This window comes from Canis lupus, chromosome 1 (genome assembly GCF_003254725.2).
Source record: "Canis lupus dingo isolate Sandy chromosome 1, ASM325472v2, whole genome shotgun sequence".
NCBI classification, from domain to species: domain Eukaryota; kingdom Metazoa; phylum Chordata; class Mammalia; order Carnivora; family Canidae; genus Canis; species Canis lupus.
Window position 1 is genome coordinate 106,722,085 of NC_064243.1, and position 21,511 is coordinate 106,743,595.

Consider the following 21,511-nt stretch of genomic DNA (forward strand, 5'->3'; position numbering starts at 1 on the left):
TCCTGATCCCAGTAACAGAAAGCTCGATAAGCACTGGAGTTAAACACTAGTTTATTTTTTCACATAACAAGAAGCTGGTAAGCAGAGTCCCCAGAGTGTCTGAACAGCTCTGCAGGCCCTTCCATCTCGATTATGTCCAGGAAGTGTCCCCACACAGCTGCTGGTGGTGGCCATACCCCAGCACCCCATCCTCACTCCTCCAAAAGCCCCAAATCCAGGCGGGTGATAGAGCCCTACCTCCACGAGCCCACAAGGGGCCTTCTCTTAACATCTCATTGGCTGGATCAAGATCACCAGGGTCAGATGTCAGCGCTGCAGCATGGCCAAAAGGGACCACAAGCCACCCCCTTCCCCCATCCGGGTCGGTGCCAAGGTGGCAGCCTCCTTCCTCCACCTACATGAGGACAACTGGACGCCAGAAGTGTCAGTTTAATGATATCAGCTCACTGGGAGGGCACGGGAGGCACGGTGGGAAGGCCTGCCCTTTTCGCACCCTTCCTCCCCAGCCTCTGGGAGCTGGATAAAGTGCCTGTGCTGGGCGGGCCTACCGGCCCAGGGGGTTAGGACTCTGCACTTTCCTCTTCCTCCTCTGGCAGGATCTCCAGGCTGCTGTCTGGCTGCGGGGCTGTGTCCTCAGGGGGCGGTGGGGCTGGTGGGGCCCGGGTGGGGGAGAGAGGCAGTGGCGAGGCAGGGGGCGAGGGACTTCGGGGCTCTGTGGGTGGCACCAGACCCAAGACCTCCTGTACATTGTGGGGCAGCTCCTGGAGGGGTGGGGGGTGGATGCGAAAAGTCAGCAGTTTACCAAAGGTGGCCGGTGGGGAAGGCTGTGGGAGAGGTCATGAACTCACCGGGCAGGTGGTCAGCTGCCGGTAGAGGGCCTCAGCCCGTGTCAGCACGTCCTCTACGCTCAGCTTCATGGTCAGCTCGTTGATGTGCTGTGGGAGGGGGTGGGTCAGGCCTGCCTGCCTGCCTGCCAGCACTCAACCACCACCGCCCGAGCGCCCACTCAGTGCCTCGTGCTGGGGATACAATGGAGGAAAGACAGTGGGTGGAGCCGGGGACTCGGGGGGAAGGGGAGGTCATTCCCTCTTAGGCTGCTAGCCAGCTGCAGGATACCGTGAAGGGAAAGGACACTGAGCTCCACCTCTACGGCCCTGCCTCTCATTAATGTACTGGAGCAGGGACAGGTACCCCCGTCATGTGCTGGCCACACTGAGGGCACTGCTGGGAGCCAGGGATAGGATGGAGTAGAGAAAAACAGGCCGGGTCTCATGGCCATGGTTCCCTCACCGCTTAGCCAACCATATTTTATTTTTATTTATTCATGAGAGAGACAGACAGAGGCAGAGACATAGGCAGAGGGAGAAGCGGGCACCATGCAGGGAACCTGATACAAGACTTGATCCCGAATCCCGGGATCACGACCTGAGCCGAGGGCAGGCGCCCAACCGCTGAGCCACCCAGGCATCCCTAGGCAACCAGATTTTAAATAATCCTATTTTGAATACCTACTACCCCAAGGTACTGGGGCACAGGCATAGTGCCAGCCTCCACAGAGTTCTCACCTCAACTGACATGTCCATTTATCCAGGTCAGGGTGGGCAGGGAGAGGGGGAGGACTGGGAAGGAGCCAGGGCCTCACCTTGAGGATCTCATTGGAGCCAAAGCCAGAAAGCATGAGGGTATCACGTTCCATGTCCAGAATGGCACAGGCCACCAGCAGGTGCAGATTGGGGCCAGGGAGGCCTGTCCACAGCACCTAGAAGAACCAGAGGGAGTTGTCATGGCCCAGGCTCTGCCTGAGGTCCCACCTAGGTCTGCCCCCACCCCTCTGTCCATTTCCCAGCAGCCTCCCAGCTCAGAACAGCTGACCGATTTCTCTCTGCCCTTCCACCCAAACTGGCAGGCCCACCTCCCACAGCCGGAGGACATCCGGGAAGGGGAATTCTCTCTTGAACCAGATGAGCAGCCACCGGAAGCAGAAGCAAAGAGAGCCAGAGTCCTGGGAGTCTGGAGGAAGACAGTGGTGGGAAGGGTGGTACTCAGCAAAGAACAAGCTCAAAATCCATTCCAATCCCATTCTAATTCAGTGTGCATGGTGGTCAGACTGAGACTCCTATTCTGGCTGGAAGAATCTCTACCAGGGGCAGCCCCGTGGCGCAGCGGTTTAGCGCCGCCTGCAGCCTGGGGTGTGATCCTGGAGACCCGGAATCGAGTCCCATATCGGGCTCCTGGCATGGAACCTGCTTCTCCCTCTGCCTGTGTCTTTGCCTCTCTCTGTGTGTGTCTCTTATGAATAAATAAGTAAAATATTAAAAAAAAAAAAAAAAAAAAGAAAAAAAAAATCTCTACCAGTGGGCAGTCCCAGTGGCGCAGCAGTTTAGCGCCCCCTGCAGCCCACAGCGTGATCCTGGAGACCCGCGATCGAGTCACATGTCAGGCTCCCTGCATGGTGCCTGCTTCTCCCTCTGTGTCTCTGCCTCTCTCTCTCTCTCTCTTTTCTCTATAAAATCTTAAAAAAAAAGAAAAAAAGAATCTCTACCAGTCTAGACAAGTAACTTATGCCCAGGAAGGGAAGGCTTCAGGGGTGAGCCAGGAATGCTGTGTCAAAAGGAACCTTTTCCATCCTGCCTTCCAGACTCCCAAATGAGGTGAGCTAATTCCGTTTTCTACTGTCTCATAAGAAGGATGCAGGACACTCAGGGAAAAAAATCTTTAATACTCGATGACAGTGGACACGAGAGGAAGTGGACACTCACATAACTCAGCTAACAAAAACATAAGCTGGTAAAAATTTCCAGGAAAGCACTGATAGGAACAAACGTTTCAAAAGCTGTAAAAAGATCTACTGCCCCTAATATAATTCCACTTCTTGGAATTTAACGTAAAGAAATTATCCAGACAATATTCGTCCTGATGAAAAACTACAAATAACCTCAATGTCCAGCAGATCGAGTTTGACCTCCTCTTGTACGTATTTAAGACAGAAGGTCACAAAGTCGGGCAGCGAGTGTCCAAGCACCCGTGGAAGTGTTTTCTTGCACTGTTTCCTCTTCAGTGAAGTGATGCTAGCAATATCTCCCTCCCCCAAGGCCACCTAAATTTCAGTAAAGAAATGCCCATAAATGAGTTAATTCATCATCTGTGTTCAAAAGAATACCAAAAAAAAAAAAAAAAAAAAAAAAAGAGAACAATACCATCAATAGCATTTTTTACTTTCTTTATGGGAATTTTTTTTCTCCCCTTAATACCGTATATGCAACAAGAAATGATTTTAAAGCCAGACTCCAGCAGTCCCAGCCCCAGAGCCCAGAGAACAGCGTTGTGATCCCCGGCTCAAAGGGAGAGGAGGTGAGAAGGGCCAGGAGCCAACCCCAGGCCTCATCTGCAAAGTATGGGATTGAGGGTAGCCTGAAGGAGCCAGCTCCATGGGGCAGGCAGGGTACACGAGGCGCTCACAACCACACTCACTGGGGTTTTGCTCCAAACCAATCCTGCTTTTATGTGTATATTTTAGGTTCTGGCTTTTGCAGAGAGGTTTCTCTTGTCTGGACCCGGCCCAAATGTCCTTGACACCGTCAGTGGCCAGTTCCAGGGATGACATGGCAGGCTTGCAGCCCCTCACTTCCTTGCCGGCCCACTGAGACACTTACCCAGGAAATCACAAAGCGGCGGGTCCAGCACTCTCAAGAGCAGCAGCAGTTGTCCGAGTTGCCGCTTCATTGTCTCCTGACTCTCCTCGAAGTTCCCGTGCTGCAGGAGGGAGGGCCACGTGAGGAGCCAGACCCCAATCCCTTGGAGGGGGTCTGCCTCCCGTGCCTGCCTTGGGCCTCACCACGAGCTCCATGAAGCCACAGAAACACCAGAAGGCATCCACCTCGTTCTGAATGACGTAGAGGATCGGGGAGAGGAGATCACTCATGCCCTGGACATAGCCTGGCAGTGGGTGGACAGGAGATCAGCACCCCCCAAGGGAAGGCCTGGCCCCCAACCCCTTCCTGGGCTGGCGTCGCACCGAGATCAAAGTGGTACATGCAGTAGGTGAGGAGGATGTCGTTCAGCAGGCCCAGCCCTGGGTTCTCAGGACCCTCATAGAATTTGTTGGTCCTATCAGTACGGCTCACATCTCTCTCTGTAAAGACAGGGTGCAAAACGCTAAGGTGGAAAGGCTGCGGGGGTCCATCACTACTGGCCCCAGGCACCAGCCCCCACTCCTCCGTGGCAGACCCTAGGCAGGTATGAGTCGGTCCAGAAACTATCTCGAGTGCCTTGGCATGAGGATTTCCACTGCTTCATGCTAGCCACACTGCCACAGCCTCCCAGCTACTAACCATCCACAGATGGGAAACAGAGGCCCAAGGAGGCAAAATCACTTGCCAAGATCTCACGAGGAGTAGACAGCAGATCCAAACCCTGAGGGGTCTGGCTCCCTTATCTGCTCCCCATCTCCTCCTGCCCATCCTGGCTACTCCCACCACTGCTCCCCCTCATCTCCCCATTGCAGAGGGTGTCATCCTATTCCTGGGGAGGCAGGGGCTTCCCCGTCCTCTCCCTGCTGTTTGCCATCTCTCCACCCACCCTTGGCTCCGCAACCTACCGATGAGGCTGCGGTAACCATGCAGCAGTGAGTTCCTCCGCTCCTGCTCGGGGCTCACGGATTTCCACTGCAGCTTCATTCGGAAGTACTCATCCCTGGGTGGGGGGACGGGGGAGGTGAGAACTAGGCCACCTACTCATCCTTGCCACCCCCAAGCGTCTTATTTCTGACATCTCTCATGACACAGAACATCCTCGTGAGTTTTTTTTTTAAAGAAATTTTTTTAAAGTAATCTCTATCCCCCAACGTAGGATTCGAACTCCTAACTCCAAGATCAAGAGTTGCATGCTCTACTAACTGAGCCAGCCAGGTGCCCCCTCTGTGGGCTTTTGTTCAAAGTCTGTCATCCTCGCTGGACAGAGAGCACTGGGGCGGGGGCCAGGACACATAGCAGGGGCGCAACGTGTACCAGGTGAGAGGAGAAGCGGGCCCCATGGGGTAAGGAAGCCCGCCACAGAGCAATGATTGCTAGAACAAAAAAACAGCGATGGACATGGGAGACAAGCCTGCCTGCTTCCTGCTGTCTGCCTGTATGATGGCGGTGCCCAGCACACAGAGGGCTCATGCCTGACGCTGTGCACCCGTGATGTGCCAGGTACTGTGCTGTGATGGGGGATATGTCCGACTTGGAGAGCCGGAGCCTGGTGAGGGGGGTCATAGCCTCTCACTCACGTTTTCTTGCGTACATGGGCCTTATGCTCCTCGGCCGAGCCCTCCCAGCTGAGGTACCCCAGGAGGAACTTCCAAGCGTCACGCCTCAGGCCAGGGCTCAGACCCTGGGAGAGAGAGAGGGTCCAGCGGTTCAGAGGGGGCCCCTGGCTCCACCCAGTCCCCCTAACTGCCCCCTGACAAGACACCCCCGGCGCCTTACCCCCGAGAAGATGCGGGCCTTCAGCACTGGGACCTCCTGCAGGCGGCCCTCGGGTCCCACATGGTGGGTCCACTCCTCCTCTGTGACTGGAGGGGCCCGCTCCACAGCTGGCCGTGGCCCCAACTCCACCTGCGCCATACAACGCAGGTGAGCCCCAGGCCACCCACATCCTCCCTGGCCCCATCCCAGGCCACCTGCAAGTTAACTCAGAGTCCTTCTCAGCTCCACAAACAGCAGGCAAGGTGGGAAGTACCCACTTCTCTGGGTCAGCACCAAAGCCACCCTCCACGTCAGGAAGGGCCCCCCGGTAATAACAGGTGATGGGTACGCAGGCTACGAAACACTCTCCCTGAAATCACTCCTCATGCCATCTGATGAATGGGGGACTGGATCATCCCCAACACCGGGGAAAAGGAGGCCCACGGATTTATAGTCGGCTGCCCAGGTGACAGCCAGAAGACAGCAGGGTCCACCTGATACTCACACAGGAAATGACCTCAAACCCAGGCTCTGGCTCGTCATCAGGGGGTGGAGGAAGGTCGGGGGAGGCCCCCTCTGGGTGTGGCTGCAGGGCTCCCCGGAAGAAGTTGGTCACGCGGGAGAAGCTGCTGAAGGTGGTGGAGTAGGGGTCCTGGAGAAAGCGCTGTGGACAGGGCCAAGGGGGAGGGGAGTCACAGCTCCACCCCATCCCACCCACAGGGGCCAGGCAGGGCTCTGGGACACTCACAGACACCACGTTGGAGCTGTCCTGGTCAAAGAGCTGGAGGTGGTGAAAGGAGCTGGAGAGGGCCGACGAGTCGTGGGGGAAAACAAGGTAGAGGCGGGAGTCCTGCGGGGAGCTGGGGAGGGGGCAGGATGGTGACATGCAGGCCAAAGGCCTCACCTGTGTCCCTTCCCCCTTGGGGCCCAGTGTCAAATGGCCCCCGGGAAATCCTTCACCTAAGGCCTGACCATAGCTGGACCCCGGGGGCGAGCCACACAACCCAGGGCTGGCCACTGAGGGCCAAGGCCGTCCTGCCTGCCAGAGTGACCGGTTCAGGGACAGGCCAGTGCAAGGCAGCTCAGGGGATGCTGCTGGGGAAGGAGATGCTTCTGTCACCAGGGATGCTAAGCCAGGTCTCCAGAAACCCCCCTGCCCCAGCACGATACCAACTCAGAGGGAAGAAAAACAATTCTTCTTAATGTTCCAGGACCCAAGTCCTGCCCGAAATCAGACAATCCCTTGGCTTTACGGTTACACGTGCCCGTTGATCCCCTTTTTCTGTTTTTCAATCAGGCTGTTGTTTTCACAGTCCCAAGGGGCCCGGCTGCAGCTGCAAAAGCCCGGTGCTGGGAAGAGGCTCACCTGGCCAACAGCAGGTAGCGGCTGAGGACACGGAGAAGGGCTCGGGTACCCCCGCGGTGAAAGTGCAGGGCGGGCAGGGAGCCTCCAGCCTGGGTCACCAGGACCAGGTAGGCCCAGCTGAGGCCAGGCTTGGACCGGCGGATGGACTTGAGCTCCCCAAGACTCACCGAGAACGCCCATGAGCCCCGGGGGGAACTGGGCTCCACACCTAGGAACAGCACAGATAGCCTCTGAGAGCTGCTTGGGAGCCCTGGGTCACCTCCCATGTCCTTGGAAACACAACTGACTTGCTCTAAGATCTCCCTTGGCGCTCTGTGGCCCTCAGAGTGAAGCCCATGTTCCTCAACCTCATGGCAGGCCCCTCAGGTCTATCTCCTGCCCCCTCTTCACTCCAGACACCATACTCGAGCCACAGCTCGAATATCCTAAACACACCAGGGCCGCCCTGTGCCTCTGGCCTTGCATGGCTGCCCTCTCTGCTGGGGAGAAAACTCCCAGGTCTCCCCCCAAGAGCCAGGGGCTGGCATCACTCCTTCCTGGAAGGCTTCTCCATTCCCCAGAGGGGCCAGATGCCTCCTCTGGTGCCCCCTGCACTCCGGGATAACCTACATCACCCTCTCACCCTGTAACTGTCACCCTTACAGCCTGGAAACCTTCACAGGCAGGACTCATGATTGCCCACAAACAATCCAGGAGCCCAGTGAGATGAGCAAGGCTGCAACCCCTGGAGGACCTGCGAGGCTGGACCTGGGCTAGGGACAGTCCTGCGCCCCGATCCATTCTCCTGAGACTGGAAGGCCAGCACCGATGGCCATCTTGACTGTGGTCAGCAAAGCCTGTGGAGCCATGACCACTGAGGGTAAGACATGTCTCCACCTGCCCCCCAGGGGCACCGGCTCAGCCTACCTCTAGTGGGCTCTGAGTGGCTGGACTGTGGCCGCACAGTGCTAATGACTGCCCAGTCGGGTTCATAGCCGGGGTCAAAGGTCGGTTCATCCTCAGAAGTGCACGAGTCACCCCCACTGACATCCTTGGGAAATGAAAGGAAAAGAGTGAGGGGCTGTAGATTCAGAGTTTCCAGATCCAAGCTGCAAGGCTGACCTGGAAGGCAGCCTCAGTGAACAAATAAAGAAACTGAGGCAGACAGCAGTGCAGATGAGGCCATGCTGAGGGTCACAGTGCTGTCACAGCTGATGGTGCTGGCCACCAGCCATGGGGAAGGACAGGGAGGGCTGCAGCGACTGGAGTCCCTTCCCAGGCTAGTGTGCACCATCCTGTCAGGCAAAGGCTCGAAAGTGAAAACCACATTTCCCAGGCTCCTTTGAAGCCTAGAGGTCAAGACACAAGATGTAAGCAAGTAGAAAGCAGGAAAGAGCCAACTTCCTGCCAATCAGGCTGTGTCATTAATGGTGGACACTCCTGTTTTCCCACACAGAGAGGTGACTAGGATAGAAGTGACAGCTAGCTCAGTCTCCCAGCATTCAGTCATCTAGCTTGGTGAGAGCCAACTGGCTTCCTGCCCTTGGGTGGCAGCTCGGGTGGTAGTGTTCTTGGGCCTCCATAGGTGCCATGATGATCTCTCCTCACTGCCCTCATTTTGGAAGTGGTGGCAACTCCCCTGGCAGGTCAGTTCTATAAGGTCACTCCTGTTCTACTAGCCCTTGTAAAATCTGGCAAGCTTCTACTCATCTGCCTTTAATCCCTTCCTGCTGACAGTAATCGGAGTGTTTTGTGTCTCCTGTGATGAAACCCTGCCTGATGGGACCTTATTGGAAGAACCCAGATGGGTCCTACATGAAAGCCATTTCTGCTATTCCTTCTACGTTGACAGAGCCCTCCCCAAAACAGAAGCTAAAACTTCCCACTATTTGTTTTCCCAGCCTTCTTTGTGGTTCTGAGTAGCCTTGGGCCCTACCTCTGGCCAGTGGAAGCTGAGATGCCATTGGTGGAGAGTTTAAAAGGGAAAATCTTTTTTTTTTTTTTTAATTTTTTTACTTACTTATGATAGTCACACACACAGAGAGAGAGAGAGAGAGAGAGAGAGAGAGAGGCAGAGACACAGGCAGAGGGAGAAGCAGGCCCCATGCCGGGAGCCCGACGTGGGATTCGATCCCGGGTCTCCAGGATCGCTCCCTGGGCCAAAGGCAGGCGCCAAACCGCTGCGCCACCCAGGGATCCCGGGAAATTCTTGATTATAAAAAGGCATGTACAGGGTTGACCAGCACCCTATTCAGGCCAGTCTTTGGGTGCTGTTGAGGGAAAGCATGGTGTCTGGAGCTTTGGCAGCCAACTGGGACCATGAAGGAAGTCACTAAGACACCTGTTCACAGGGCTGTTGAACCATCCCTGGGAAAACCATCTCTGGTCCCCATGTTTTGTGAGATGAATCTCATGTTTCATCAATGTTTACATAACATAACGAGAATCAGTATTGTTTTCTGCCAGCATTTGCAGCCCTCTGCTTCTTGGGCACATGGCAGGATCGTAGCTCACTGAGCTCTACTGGCTGGGTGGAGCTATGCAACCTGTTCTGACCAAAGGGCTGGGATGTACCCCTCCCAGGATGGACTGTTTAATTGCCTGGCAAGAGCTCTTGCCCTCTGCCACAAGGAATGGTGGCTGCTCTAGCAGCAGGCTTCCATAAGTAATCAGGACGAGCAAAGCTCCTGACCAACATGCAACGCGTACAAAGTGAGCAAAACCAGTCAAAAAAGCTGGAGCTCCAGCAGCCTTTTTGGTCCATAAGGCAGCCGTGAGGAAGGCGCCCCATGCCGAGAATGACACAGCAAAGATGGAAGGATTGGTGATGACATGTGAACCTGTACTGCTGACTTCTAGACTTTTCAAGCGAGAAGTATGAGCTACTATCGAGCTGAAGCCACGGTCGTTTCTGTTTCTATTCCACGTGGCCAAATATAACTCCTACCTGATGCAGAGCATCTGGGAAATGCCTTGTTTTTTTCTGATGAGGACAGATGTGACTGGCACCCTGCTTGCCCCCTTCTTCCTGCCTCAAAAGGCAGATACAGGAGCTGCAGCTAAATCATTAAAAAATTACCAGGGCACGCAAAGGAGGGTCTCAACAATCTGGGCCCCGACATTGCCAGCCAAGGCCAGCAGCCTCTTTGAGTGTCTTATAAAATGAGAAAAATAAACTTGTCTGTTAACTTGTCTTCCGCCAGATTTTGTGTTCCCTGGAGCTAAGCGTATTCTGCGTGTGTGCCTTTTCCACTGCAGTCTACCTCAGCGAGGTTTTTTTTTTTTTTTTTTAAGATTTTTTTTTTTTAAATTTTTATTTATTTATGATAGTCACAGAGAGAGAAAGAGAGAGGGGCAGAGACATAGGCAGAGGGAGAAGCAGGCTCCATGCACCGGAAGCCCGATGTGGGATTCGATCCCGGGTCTCCAGGATCGCGCCCTGGGCCAAAGGCAGGCGCCAAACCACTGCGCCACCCAGGGATCCCAGGATTTTATTTATTTCTTCATTAGAGACACACAGAGAGAGGCAGAAATGTAGGCAGGAGAAGTAGGCTCGCGAGACTTGATCCCAGGACCCCAGGATCACAACCTGAGCCAAAGGCAGACGCTCAACAACTGAGTCACTCAGGAGCCCCCCTCAGTGGGTTTGTGTTAGTCAAAAATAAGATTGCCGAAGAGGACAGTCACATTTTCAAGAGAGGCACTCAGCCGACCTGCGAAGCTGACAAAAAACGCAGAATGCTCGATGCTTCCTCCTCAACCCTGGCTTGAGCAGAATTCTGGAATCTCCATTTGTCTCACACACACATACACACCCTCGCCAGGTTATTCAAACCCCCACTGCCCCAAGTGAGGCTTCATTCTCTCTACCCCTGGTACACCATTCTAACCTTCTTCCTGACCTCCCTGCCTCCAACTTCCCTCTATTCGGACCTGCCCATTCCCAGCACGGTCTCTCAGGAGAGCTTTCCACACCCACACCCTTCTCCTCCCATGGTTCCCCGAGGCCTCTAGAACATCATCCAAGCTTCCCAGTCGGGCATTTCAGAATCAACCATCTTTCCAGCAAACTGCTCTACAGAGACACCCCATTTCCTCCTGCCATCCCTGAAGTATTTTCTTGCTCCCTTATCCTTACGGTTCCAGCGCAATGTCTGCTTCCTCCAGAAAGGGGCAGGCCTCTGGAATCAGAGAGTCTGGTATCAAACTCAAGTTCCAACACCTCCTAGCTTTTTGATCTTGCAAAAGGAACTTCCAATCATTGTGCCTCAGTTTCCCAAAGTAGAATGGGGGTGAAGACTGAGGCAGGGTCCAAGTCAGACTCCTCTCTGGGTCCCAGCACAGAGCCTGGTGACAAAAAGCCTCAGGAGCCTCTAAGAACAAGAAGGGCAAAGTCTGGCACCCAGGGTAGGAAGGTGTCCTGGGAAGTGGGTGAGCCACCTGGGTCAGGGTGTGTTTCCTCTCTGAAGGGGACATGCCACACCCCTTCAGGCTCTTGTGGACTGAGAGCTCGTGGAACCCGAATCCACAGGCCACGCCGTCCTCTCGCACCCTGGCAGGGCTCTCCTAAGAGCAAACAGATGAGGGGGCAGCTGTCCCCTAGGCTACAAATCTCATGGTGTCAGCTTTCTTTTGATCGGGCATCTTCAGCTCCATTTTACAGACAAGAGGAAACCAAGGAGCAAAGAGAACCTAGATCCCAACAAGGATCACACAAGCTCCAAAAGTAAGTCTGGGTTTGCATCCAGGTCCTTCAAACATCTTCCACTGCCTGAACCTGGAAAAAAGCGAGTGGAGAAACGAGAAGAGAGAAAAGCCTACCTTCTTGGAGAAGAGAATTTGGGTGGAATCTCCAGCCTCCTCTACAGGAACCCAATGCAGGAGAACATCGCTGTCCTGAGGAAAGAAAAGAGGAATTAGAGAGACTCCCCTCCAATCACCGCAAGCCGTATTTCTGTACTTCTTCCCCGGCCCGGACCCTCAGGCTTACAAAGCCCCCCTTATACCCCCAGTCCGCGCTCCCTGCCTTCTTAAGGTCCCATCGTGACCTCCTAGATCATACTCCTATAGACGCCGCCTCCATCTCGCCCAGGGCCCGCCGGAGCCCTGCTCCCTCCTGGCCCACCTTCTCCACAACGCGGATGACGCCAGCGATGAGGGAGTCCGGGTCCTGGTGCTTCTTGGCGCTGGTGTGCAGATACACACCACCCTTCTCAAACACCACCTGCGGACACAAATCGGTGAGGGGCGGGACCCAAGCGCAGGACAGCCAGGGGGCGGTGCCCAGAGGAACGTCCCAGCCGGCGGGGGCGGGGCCACAAGGTAAGGGTCTTCCCTAGGGCAGCCGAGGGGAGGGTGACAGAGTATTTATAAAGGAATGGTGTCTTTGCTCCGGCTCAGCCGGGCTCCCAGAGCTCCGGCAGGGCGTTGGGCGAAGCCGACTACCAGAGGGCGTCGCTTCGCATCCCCAGGAGGGAAAGAACGCGTTCCCAGTGCTTACCCTGTAGCCGGCTCCCTCCATAGCCGCGGCCGAGGTCCCACTGCCCCGGCCCTCTCCCTTTCCGGGTCACCGTGCTGTCACATCCGGATAGGAGACTCCCCTCAAGCCTGGACAGTGGTAGCGCCCTTGCCTGTTCTAGAACAGGAGTGGACGTAACCACCTTTCAGAACGGGGTGGCTGAACTTGAACCACGAGGGTGTAAGTCACATGGCACGCACGGGGAAGGAGGGGCAGGCCAGCGAGAGTGCGCATGCGCAGTGCCGCTTCCCTTACCATGGAGTAAACAAGGGGGAGGATCCAAGGGCTCCACCCCCTCGCCCCAGCGCTCTCCGAAACACCTCCTTCTTTCTCCATATTGTATACTGGCATCGAAGCCAAGGAGATTCCATTTTGCTCGAGGGCACGGCCAAAGCTTGTCAGCTGCGGCCATGTTAATGCGGGGCAGTCCCATCTCTCTGAGGGGCGCAACAGCAAGGTCCTGGAAAACAGACGGGTAAAGGAAAAGAAGGTGAGAGGAGGCGTACGTCACGAGAGGTGCTGAGGGACTTGGGTTAACGGGATGAAGCCGTCAGTATCCCCGGGTACGAAGCGGACCCAGTCGAATTCCTGAGTCACCGTCGGGAGGCGGCGGTGTAGGCCGCCATATTGAAGCCTGGCAAAGCGAAGCAAAAAAAGTTGCCATATTGGATCTTCCCCAGCATTGGTGCTGAAAAGGGGGATAGGCTGGAGGGAGAGTCCATGTACGCTTTGGGCAAGTGATGCTAGGATGGTTGCCATGTCGTTAATGGGCACTACTTTCCTCCATTTCTGTGGAAGAAGTTGACAATGGGTGAGGGGCGTCAGGTCGCTGGCCTTAGTTTACTGTGGTCCTGAGAATACACGTGCCGACGGCCGTATTTCTTAGCAAATCGAAATGGTCTTGGCTTGTTTCCGAGCAAGCTGAAGCCTTTCTTTCACCATCTTTCTTATGGGCACCCTGCTGTCGCCACTGTCCCACTGTGATCCGGTGATGTCCCCGTGGTCATTATGGTCTCGGGCGGCCCCGATAAGGGAGGCGGAGTGTGCAGCATGGAGGAGGGCCAACCACGCGGAAGTGACGCGAGGCGCCGCCATGTCTTTTGAGGGCGGCGACGGCGCCGGGCCGGCCATGCTGGCTACGGGCACGTGAGTGGAGGCGGCGTTGTGAACCGCGGTGTGGGGAGGATTTGGCCGTCCGGAGGAGAGGGGCGCTGGGAGGGCGAGCCGCTCGCGGGAGGGGTATGGCCTGAGTAGATCAGAGGGCAGAGATCTTCCAGCGACCCTACGCTGAGCGCTAGGAAGGGGTAGCCCGCGGGAACCGTTGTGTCTCACTGGAGGCAAAACCTAGACAGACTTATCCTCCGGTCTGCAGACCCACTAGGATCCTTGCCTTGGCGTGGACCATGTCCACAGGGTCTGGGGGTTGCTCGGGGGGACTCGGGGCTCCCCTCACCCGTCCAAAGGCGGGACTTCCGGTCCTGGCCCCCCACCTGGGCGGGATTTCCTGTTTTCTTCCTAGAGAAGTGGGTCCTCCCTGGACCCCCGGGCGAGGTGGGGAGAAGGTTTCTGAGAGGTCGAGGAAGAGCCCAGGCCTTCACCTTTCCCCCGGCCTCGCGGGGTGGGGGCTGGGGGGCCACCCTCGAGTTTCTCCCACTTTGGGGCGGGGGTGCACTGCCAATTTGACAGGTGGTCGGAAGGGGGCTTAATTAGCATTCCTCCTTGCGTGGTGGACTTTGCCTCTTTCCTCACCTCTTCCTAGAGTTACTTCTTTCAGTTCACCTCCTCATCTCATCCTAAAGGGCCAATTACCTTAGCTTTCCCCTCCCCCTCCTCTGGGGGACAAGTCTCACCTCTCTCCCTAATCCTAGGCTCCTCAAATTGGTTGGCTGAGGACCCTCCGTCCATCTCTGAGCTCCTTAGAGGATACAAGACTTCCTCCAGCAGCTGAAAGGGTAGAGTCTCCCCTGGTCTTGGCCACTCTACTTTTAAACAACTAATGCCAGAGAGCCCCCAGGCCTTGGCAGAGAAGTTGAGTTGCCCTCCTTGTATTTGCCCAGTTCTCCTCCTCTTTACAGTGGGAGGACCCTCACACCCACTCACCCCCATTACACTCTTTTCAATCCTGTAACTACTCTAAGATCTAGGACAGAGAGTTTAATCCTGATGTCCCAGAGATGTGAAAGCCCTAGGCCTAGCACTGCCAGGCTGTGTGACCTTGGGCCAGTCATTTCCCTGCCCTGAGCCTTGGTTTCCTCCTGGTAGGTGAGACCCTGAGCACTTCTCAGTTCTATTGGATTTTGGAGTCAGGCAAACAGCAGAGTCAGCCCTGCTCTGACCCATTTAACTTCTGGGACTCTGACCAATGCCTTAGGCTGTCTGAGCCTCACTTTCTCCATCTGAATGTAAACCTTTCCTGATAAGGAAGGCAAGATGGCATTTGGGATTAAGAACAGGCTCTCCTCTCCAGCCCCTTTTACCTCATCGAGATACTGAATCTCCCTAAGCCCTTGATGTGCAACCATGAAATAGGGTAATAACAGCCCCTGCCTCATAGGGTTGGGGAGAAGGTAGCATGAGAATGGTGATGATCCATTTGCATCCCTGCCTGGCATGTGGGAAGTGCAGGGTGAGTTTGCCATGGGGTCTGTCAGGAATGGTGCTGGTTGTGACCTCACTGTGTGTGGCTTCCAGCAAGGGCTTTGTACTCTATGGGCCTTGGCTGTCTCATTAGTGAGGTAACAGCTCCCACCTTAGTGGGTCAGGTGGGAGGTGAAATGAGAGGTGTAGACTCCCTACACAGAGTCAGTGCTCAGCAAACACTGGTTCATGTGATTATAAGTTGAAAAGGGCCTGCACATTGAAATCAAATAACCCTGGCTGGACTAGAACCTTGCTTGAATTCCTCCAATGTTGGGGTGCCCCCTACCTCCCTGAGGAGGCTTCTTGGCTTCCCAGCAGTCCTGGTTTAACCACTTTGATTTACAGGAAGAAGAAAATGAGACACAGAGAGGGCCAGTCAGTGGTCCAAGGTCACACAGCAGGTTTGAGATGGCCGGAAGCCAGCCCACTTGCCCTTGCTCTTTTCTCTCTCTCTCTCTTCTTTAAGTTTGTTTATTTATTTAAATAATCTCTACACCCTTTGTGGGGCTCTTGATTACAATCCCAAGATCAAGAGTTGCATGCTCTTCCAGTTGAGCTAGCCAGGCACCCCAACCCCTTGTTCTTTTCATTTCATAAGTAGATGCATCCAGTAGATTGTCTGCTTAGGACAGACCTGTTCTGGGGTACAGATCCCCGACCTTGGGGAGCTCAGATGTGTGATGGAGGAGGCAGACAGGTACAATTGTCACAAGCTCAAATGACAGTGAGGTATAATGGATGTAGCCCAGGGCATTGTGGGTCTAGGGAAGGCATCTGGCAGAAAAGTCTTGTAGGAAATACAAAATTTCATGGATGGAGTCTAGGCGCAGAGAGCAGCTTGCACACCATTTTCTGCTCCATCCCTGGTCTCTGAGGCCTGTCAGGTGCTGGGCAATGCTGGCGGCTCAGAGATTAATCCCATGGGCTCCCCCTCAGGTGGCTCCACAGTGGCTGGGGAGATGGAGGTGGATCCAGACAGTACTCCCCATGGGAATATGTGCTAGAATGGAAGGACTCTCAGACATTGTAGGAGTCCAGAGAGTGGGGACTGAGCCCATCTGGGATGAGGGGAAGCTCCTTCCACGCTAGGGTGAGAGAAAGGTCAACAAGTAATCAGGGAACAAGTTATCCAGGTATAGGGGGACCTGGTATAGGGGAACTATTTAACTGCAGGTCTGAGGGCTCAGAAGTCTGGAAGGTTGTGAAGCTGAGTGCAGAGCCGGGGTTACGACCATGTCCTGGGGATACTAGGGAGAGGCAAGGGCAGTTCCAGTGTAGGAGGACCCCAAGGGGCCCGAACTGGAGGCTCAGAGGTTCAGGAAGAGGCTGGAATGATTGTCCCGCAGAAAAAGAATGCAGGCGAGGCATATAACTTCAAATCTTCTATAAGCTGCATTAAAAAAGTCAAAGGAAAACAGATAAAAGTCATTTTCGCCTTATATCAACTAGCCATTATATCTGAGATGTCATCTTTTCCACATGTAATCAACCTCAGACTGCCAGTGAGATCTCTGACATCCAACCTTTTTTGTCCCAAGTCTTCTAAAATCCAGTGTGGGTTTCATACTCATGGCACCTCTCACCTTGGACCCGCCACATCTCAAGGGCTCCTTAGTCACACAGGTGGCGGGTGGTGCCCACATTGGACTAGGCAGGGCCAAGAGGAGGGGCGGGGGCTGTCGGTACTGGGCGTGGCGGGAGGAATGGGTCCGGAGGGTTGGGGACGGTGCTAGGAGGTGTGGATGGTGGGGAATGTGGAGAGTGGCAGATTTCGGGGAAGGGGCTGAGCTCAGCCGGGACCAGGTGGCTGGGAGGGGTGGGAGCGGCGTCTTGGGGCAGGTGGACACGTAGGGGCCAGGTGCAGACAGGGCAGCCAGCCGGGCCTCAGCTCTCTGTCCTGCTCTGCCCTGCAGGGCGTGGATGGCGTCGGGGCGCCCCGAGGAGCTGTGGGAGGCGGTGGTGGGGGCCGCCGAGCGCTTCCGGGCCCGGACAGGCACGGAGCTGGTGCTGCTGACTGCCGCGCCGCCCCCGCCACCCCGCCCAGGCCCCTGTGCCTACGCGGCCCATGGCCGTGGGGCCCTGGCTGAGGCTGCCCGCCGTTGCCTCCACGACATCGCCCTGGCCCATAGGGCTGCTGCTGCTGCCCGGCCCCCCGTGCCCCCGCCAGCACCACAGCCACCCAGCCCTGCTCGGAGTCCCCCTCGGCCTGCCCCGGCCAGGGAGGATGACGAAGAAGACGAGGAGGAGCGGACAGAGACGGAGACCTCTGGGGAGCGGCTGGGTGTCAGCGATGATGGAGGTGAGAGGGGTGGGGGCTGGGGTAGCTCTTGGGCTTGGCAAATGGCCTGCAAGGTCAGAATCCCGGAGGGGTGGGCCTCGCCTATCTCTGTGCCCGGGTGTTCTGTGGCAGCCTCAGGCTCAAAGAGCCTTGGGGGAGCAGGCTGGCTTGACCTGGGCCCTGCTGTGCGACTTGGAGCAGGTCATTTCCCCTCTCCCAGCCTGTATGGTTACATGTTAACCGGGAGCCAGCTCTGTGCTGGGAGGTGCTAGACACAGACACAGAGCCAGCTTCGGCCCTTTTCTTGAGGGACTCCCAGTCCTGCCAAGGAATTGGTAGTCCAATAGGAGACCGTGCCCTGTGGCGACCATGGGGTCGGAACCTGAGCTGGGAGCTCGAGCAGAACGAGTTATTTCAAATCTGGGGTGCCTAGTGCTGGTGAGAAAGGTAGGAATTACAGAGGAGTCAGGAATGCAGGCCACAGCTTAAGGGAGCCACGGGGAAAGCAACTGGCTGTTTTGAGGGGAATCAGGAGGTTGGATACTTCAGAGAGACTGGACTCTATAACATTAGGGCTTTGGAGAGTGATTAGGAGTTTGCGGGAGGGGTGTGTGTGCCCTAAGTAGGACTTACTCCTGTGTTGTCACCATTAATGCTTGCTTCTTCATTGTTGCTGGGGGAGACCCGCATAGGATTCAGGGCACAGACTCTGGAACCAGGAGGCCTGCATTCAAATCCTAGTGACTGAATATGCTGTACGAGCAGCATTATTAACTCTGGAACTTTGGGCAAGTGATTTGACTTCTCTTGTGCCTCCTGGTCCCTCTTTGTCAAACAGGGATCACAGTTGGCTCATGTTCTCTCCGTCTGTATTTTGAGTCCTTTATCCCAAACAGATCTTGCAGATTTCATGTTTATCCAGCCAGTTGTTTTCACCTGAGGGCGTAACAGACAGAAACTGGATTTGTTTCTGCCGATGACCAGGCAGATAACCAAGGGGGAGGGTGTTTGAGGCAGAGGGAATAATTCCAGAAGCCCTGAGGCTTTTGAGGGACCGGCCGATGCAAGGAGTGGGGAGATGGTGGTGGTGGCACATGGGGTACAGCGGGGACCTGACTGGCCTGAGTCACTAACCTCATCCATAGGGCTCTTTGTAATGGACGAGGATGCCACACTCCAGGACCTGCCCCCCTTCTGTGAGTCGGACCCTGAGAGCACAGATGGTAAGTGTCCCAGGCTGTCCCCACTCCGCCACCCCCAGGGTGCTGGGATGAAGGCAAGGACAGAGGCTGAAGGCCATTGTCTCTCCCAGATGGCAGCCTGAGCGAGGAGACCCCTGCTGGCCCCCCCGCCTACTCCGTGCCCCCGGCCTCAGCCCTGCCCACACAGCAGTATGCCAAGTCCCTGCCTGTGTCCGTGCCCGTCTGGGCCTTCAAGGAGAAGAGGCCAGAAGCACGGTCATCGGATGAAGAGAATGGGCCGGTGAGGGGCAGAAGGGAGAAAAAGAGGAGGGTGCAGGGAGGGACTCAGAGCCACTTCCTCCAGGAAGCCCTCTGGCATGGAAGCCACATTTCCTGGGCTTGATCTTGCCCTCCACCTCAGGAGGCAGATTTTTGGGCCAGAGCCCTAAAGCTTGAACTACTGCAGCCTTACAGTGTACCCCAGTGCCATGGAGAAAAGCCTCTTCTGGGTTTTAGGAACAGCTTCATTTATAGAATACCTGCTCCTGGCAAGGCACAGGTGTTTTGGTATCCCCTTCAGAAGGGGAAACTGAGGCACAGAGGGGTTAGGTCATCTTCTGTCCCCACCCTGCGTGTTCCTGGCTCCTCCCCTACCTCCTCTTTCTCTGGCACAATCCTTCAGGTGGCTTTCCTGGCCTGGCCTGGGTGGCTCCTCCTCACCCAGCGCTGAACTTCCCTGAGGCACCGGGAGTATCTGTGACTTCCCGGGACCTCAGCTTGGAAAGGGCAGAGCTGGGATTGGAACCCAGCCTCCTTTTGGAAAGGAGTTACAGACTGCAAGGGAGGCAGCCCTGGAGTCCCATGGTCATCGTGTGTCTCTCTCCCCCGCGCGCCCCTGCCCCCCCCCCCCCCCCCCCCCCGTGTCCTCTTTGACACATTGGCAGCATCCATCTGCCGTCTGCCTGTATTGCCAGTTAACAACATCTGAGGCCTGAGAGGTGGGGGCGCTGGTCTGACCTCTGAACCGGCTCAGGTCCAGCCTCTGTCCGTGTGGCCTCTCCCATTCTCCTGGAGGCTAGGCCCAGCTCAAGGTGTGGGGCCAAAAGGGAGATTGCCCTAATTGCTGGAGCAGACAGAATGACAGGGCCCCTCCTGGGTGGAGGCCATCGTGAAACCAGGCCCCTTCCCTATAGCGCTGGCAACGTGGTAGCTCACACTTCTTGAGCACTCACTGTGCTGATTGTCTCAGGCGCTGTCATCAGCTGCGCGTTTTAAAGGGGAGACTGAAGCCTCAGGAGATGAAATGCTTGTTGACAGCTAGTCATTGGCAGAGGCTGGATTGTTACATGACTCAATGCCAAGCCCAACCCACATCCTTAGACATGACACCCCCTGGTATCTAGCCTTGATAGCAGAGAAACAGCACTTCCACTGTGTAAGAAGGAACTGAAGGATAGTGGGACGGTTAGCTGTTCTTGCACGTAGAGTTAGGCCAAGAAGGGAAGGAAGAGAGGGCCAGGAAGGCTTCTTGGAGGAGGTGGTATTTGGGTTGGTTAGAAGGATCCTACAAGGAGCAAGATAGGGTAAAGGGCCTTCCTGGCAGTAGGCAAAAAGTGCTGGGGCGGGGCCGCGGCGGGCGCTGACCCCGCCCCGGTCTCGCAGCCCTCTTCGCCGGACCTGGACCGCATCGCGGCGAGCATGCGCGCGCTGGTGCTGCGGGAGGCCGAGGACACCCAGGTCTTCGGGGACCTGCCGCGGCCGCGGCTCAACACCAGCGACTTCCAGAAGCTGAAGCGGAAATACTGAGGCCCAGGGAGAGCGCTTCCAGGCCCAGCGTCCGCCCCGCCCCACACTACACCCCTGCCCCGCCCCTGGGCCCGGCCAATCCGAGTCAGACCCGGGACCGGCTTCTCAGGTTCCCGGGGTCCCAGGATTGCCCCTTCCCCGCCAATTCCCGCCGTCCTTCCAGCCCACGACCCCCTCTCGCGCCGAGGAGCGGGACCTATCTAGTTTCCGGATTGGGTCTGTCGCTGCATTTTTTTTGCCCAGCGACAGATTCTTTCGATTAAGGGATTGGCTCGCTCCCGGACCGGGGCGTGGCTAGTTTTAAGCCCTCATAAGGGTCAACTGTCGTTTTCGCCCAGTGACCAGAGCTTCGCTCGCGCGGCATTGGTTGAAAAAGAACAGCCAAGCCACAGGATTGGGGAGTGGTAAGCCACTACAGCCTAGAGAGTAGGCAACTTCATTTGATTGGCTTGAACGCAAAGGGCTTGACCAATCTCCCGGAGTCGCCAGCCCACCCTTCCTAGTTTGTCCCACCTGATAGGCTCCAGCCCTCTGGGGGCGTGGCCAAACCCTCCTAACCCCAGGATTGGCCTGCGGCCTTAAATTTACGTTCTTTACACTACTGGGACTGGGGTCGCTTTTGACCGAGTCCTGACTATGTGCCCCTCTACCCTCTCCCAGGGATGGCCCAATCCTGTCCCTGCGTCTGACACCCTCTTCGGTTCCATCCCACAACAGCCTGCCAATCGTAGTCCGTCCTTGCAGTCAGGACGGCACCAGCTCCCGCCCCTCTCCCTCCACCCCCACAGGTGCCTTAAAGGGCCCTTGTCCACCCGAGGTGGGGGGCAGGGGCCCTCGCTCTCCGGCCCTTGTGTGGGGAAGAGAGTCGTGGGTGGGGATCGGGAGTTGGGAGCGGTGGTCTGAGATTAAAAGAGTTTTACCTCTGACAAATGAGTATAGAGTGTGTTCATTCAACACTTTGAAGCCGAATGAGCAGCACCTAGTTGACTTTCAGTGTAAAGTTGGGAGTTGGAATTACTGTTCCCATTTTGCAGATAAGAGATTCATGGGGTTGTAGGGGGAGATTCCAGTTCTGTGTGACCACTGATCCCCGATCTTTGGGGGGGATGAGTGTTGGAATGTGGTCTTCAAAGCATCAGTGTTTGGAATCCACTCAGTCTCGACAGCCAGAAGCGACCAACTGAGGCCAGAAGTTTTCTGCCTAATATAAGACAGCTGAAAGTTAGAGAACAAATGGCACCTGGTCCGAAGTCTGGCTGGGCCAAGTAAACCTGGAATCTTCCTCTCCCATCAGAC

General features: G+C 56.0%; 2 protein-coding genes across 10 annotated transcripts; one reads left to right on the forward strand and one right to left on the reverse strand.

Moving 5' to 3' along the window:
• Nucleotides 1-34: 34 nt before the first annotated feature.
• On the reverse strand, nucleotides 35-12,706 carry TBC1D17 (TBC1 domain family member 17). Of its 2 annotated transcripts, XM_025424190.3 has the most exons (18): nucleotides 12,566-12,706; nucleotides 12,293-12,427; nucleotides 11,918-12,016; nucleotides 11,614-11,688; nucleotides 7,720-7,843; nucleotides 6,814-7,021; nucleotides 6,196-6,307; nucleotides 5,953-6,111; nucleotides 5,469-5,597; nucleotides 5,270-5,373; nucleotides 4,598-4,692; nucleotides 4,016-4,132; nucleotides 3,836-3,936; nucleotides 3,654-3,753; nucleotides 1,913-2,010; nucleotides 1,643-1,759; nucleotides 849-935; nucleotides 35-761 (listed from the first exon to the last, which is right to left on the reverse strand). In XM_025424190.3, the coding sequence occupies exons 2-18, from the start codon at nucleotides 12,311-12,313 to the stop codon at nucleotides 561-563; spliced, it is 1,947 nt and encodes a 648-aa protein (XP_025279975.1). In that variant the 5' UTR covers nucleotides 12,314-12,427; nucleotides 12,566-12,706; the 3' UTR covers nucleotides 35-560. The 2 variants fall into 2 exon arrangements, with proteins under 2 accessions (XP_025279975.1, XP_048964834.1); XM_049108877.1 differs by lacking the exon at nucleotides 35-761 and having other exon boundaries at nucleotides 880-1,019.
• AKT1S1 (AKT1 substrate 1) lies at nucleotides 12,660-21,145 on the forward strand. Of its 8 annotated transcripts, XM_035711406.2 has the most exons (7): nucleotides 12,807-13,456; nucleotides 14,179-14,262; nucleotides 15,296-15,351; nucleotides 16,864-17,249; nucleotides 18,374-18,451; nucleotides 18,541-18,710; nucleotides 20,072-21,145. In XM_035711406.2, exons 4-7 carry the CDS (start codon nucleotides 16,871-16,873, stop codon nucleotides 20,213-20,215), a joined length of 771 nt encoding a protein of 256 aa, XP_035567299.1. In that variant the 5' UTR covers nucleotides 12,807-13,456; nucleotides 14,179-14,262; nucleotides 15,296-15,351; nucleotides 16,864-16,870; the 3' UTR covers nucleotides 20,216-21,145. The 8 variants fall into 8 exon arrangements, with proteins under 8 accessions (XP_025279989.1, XP_025279988.1, XP_025279986.1 ...); XM_025424203.3 differs by lacking the exons at nucleotides 14,179-14,262; nucleotides 15,296-15,351 and adding an exon at nucleotides 12,662-12,800 and having other exon boundaries at nucleotides 13,343-13,456; XM_049108918.1 differs by having other exon boundaries at nucleotides 14,179-15,351.
• Nucleotides 21,146-21,511: the final 366 nt, after the last annotated feature.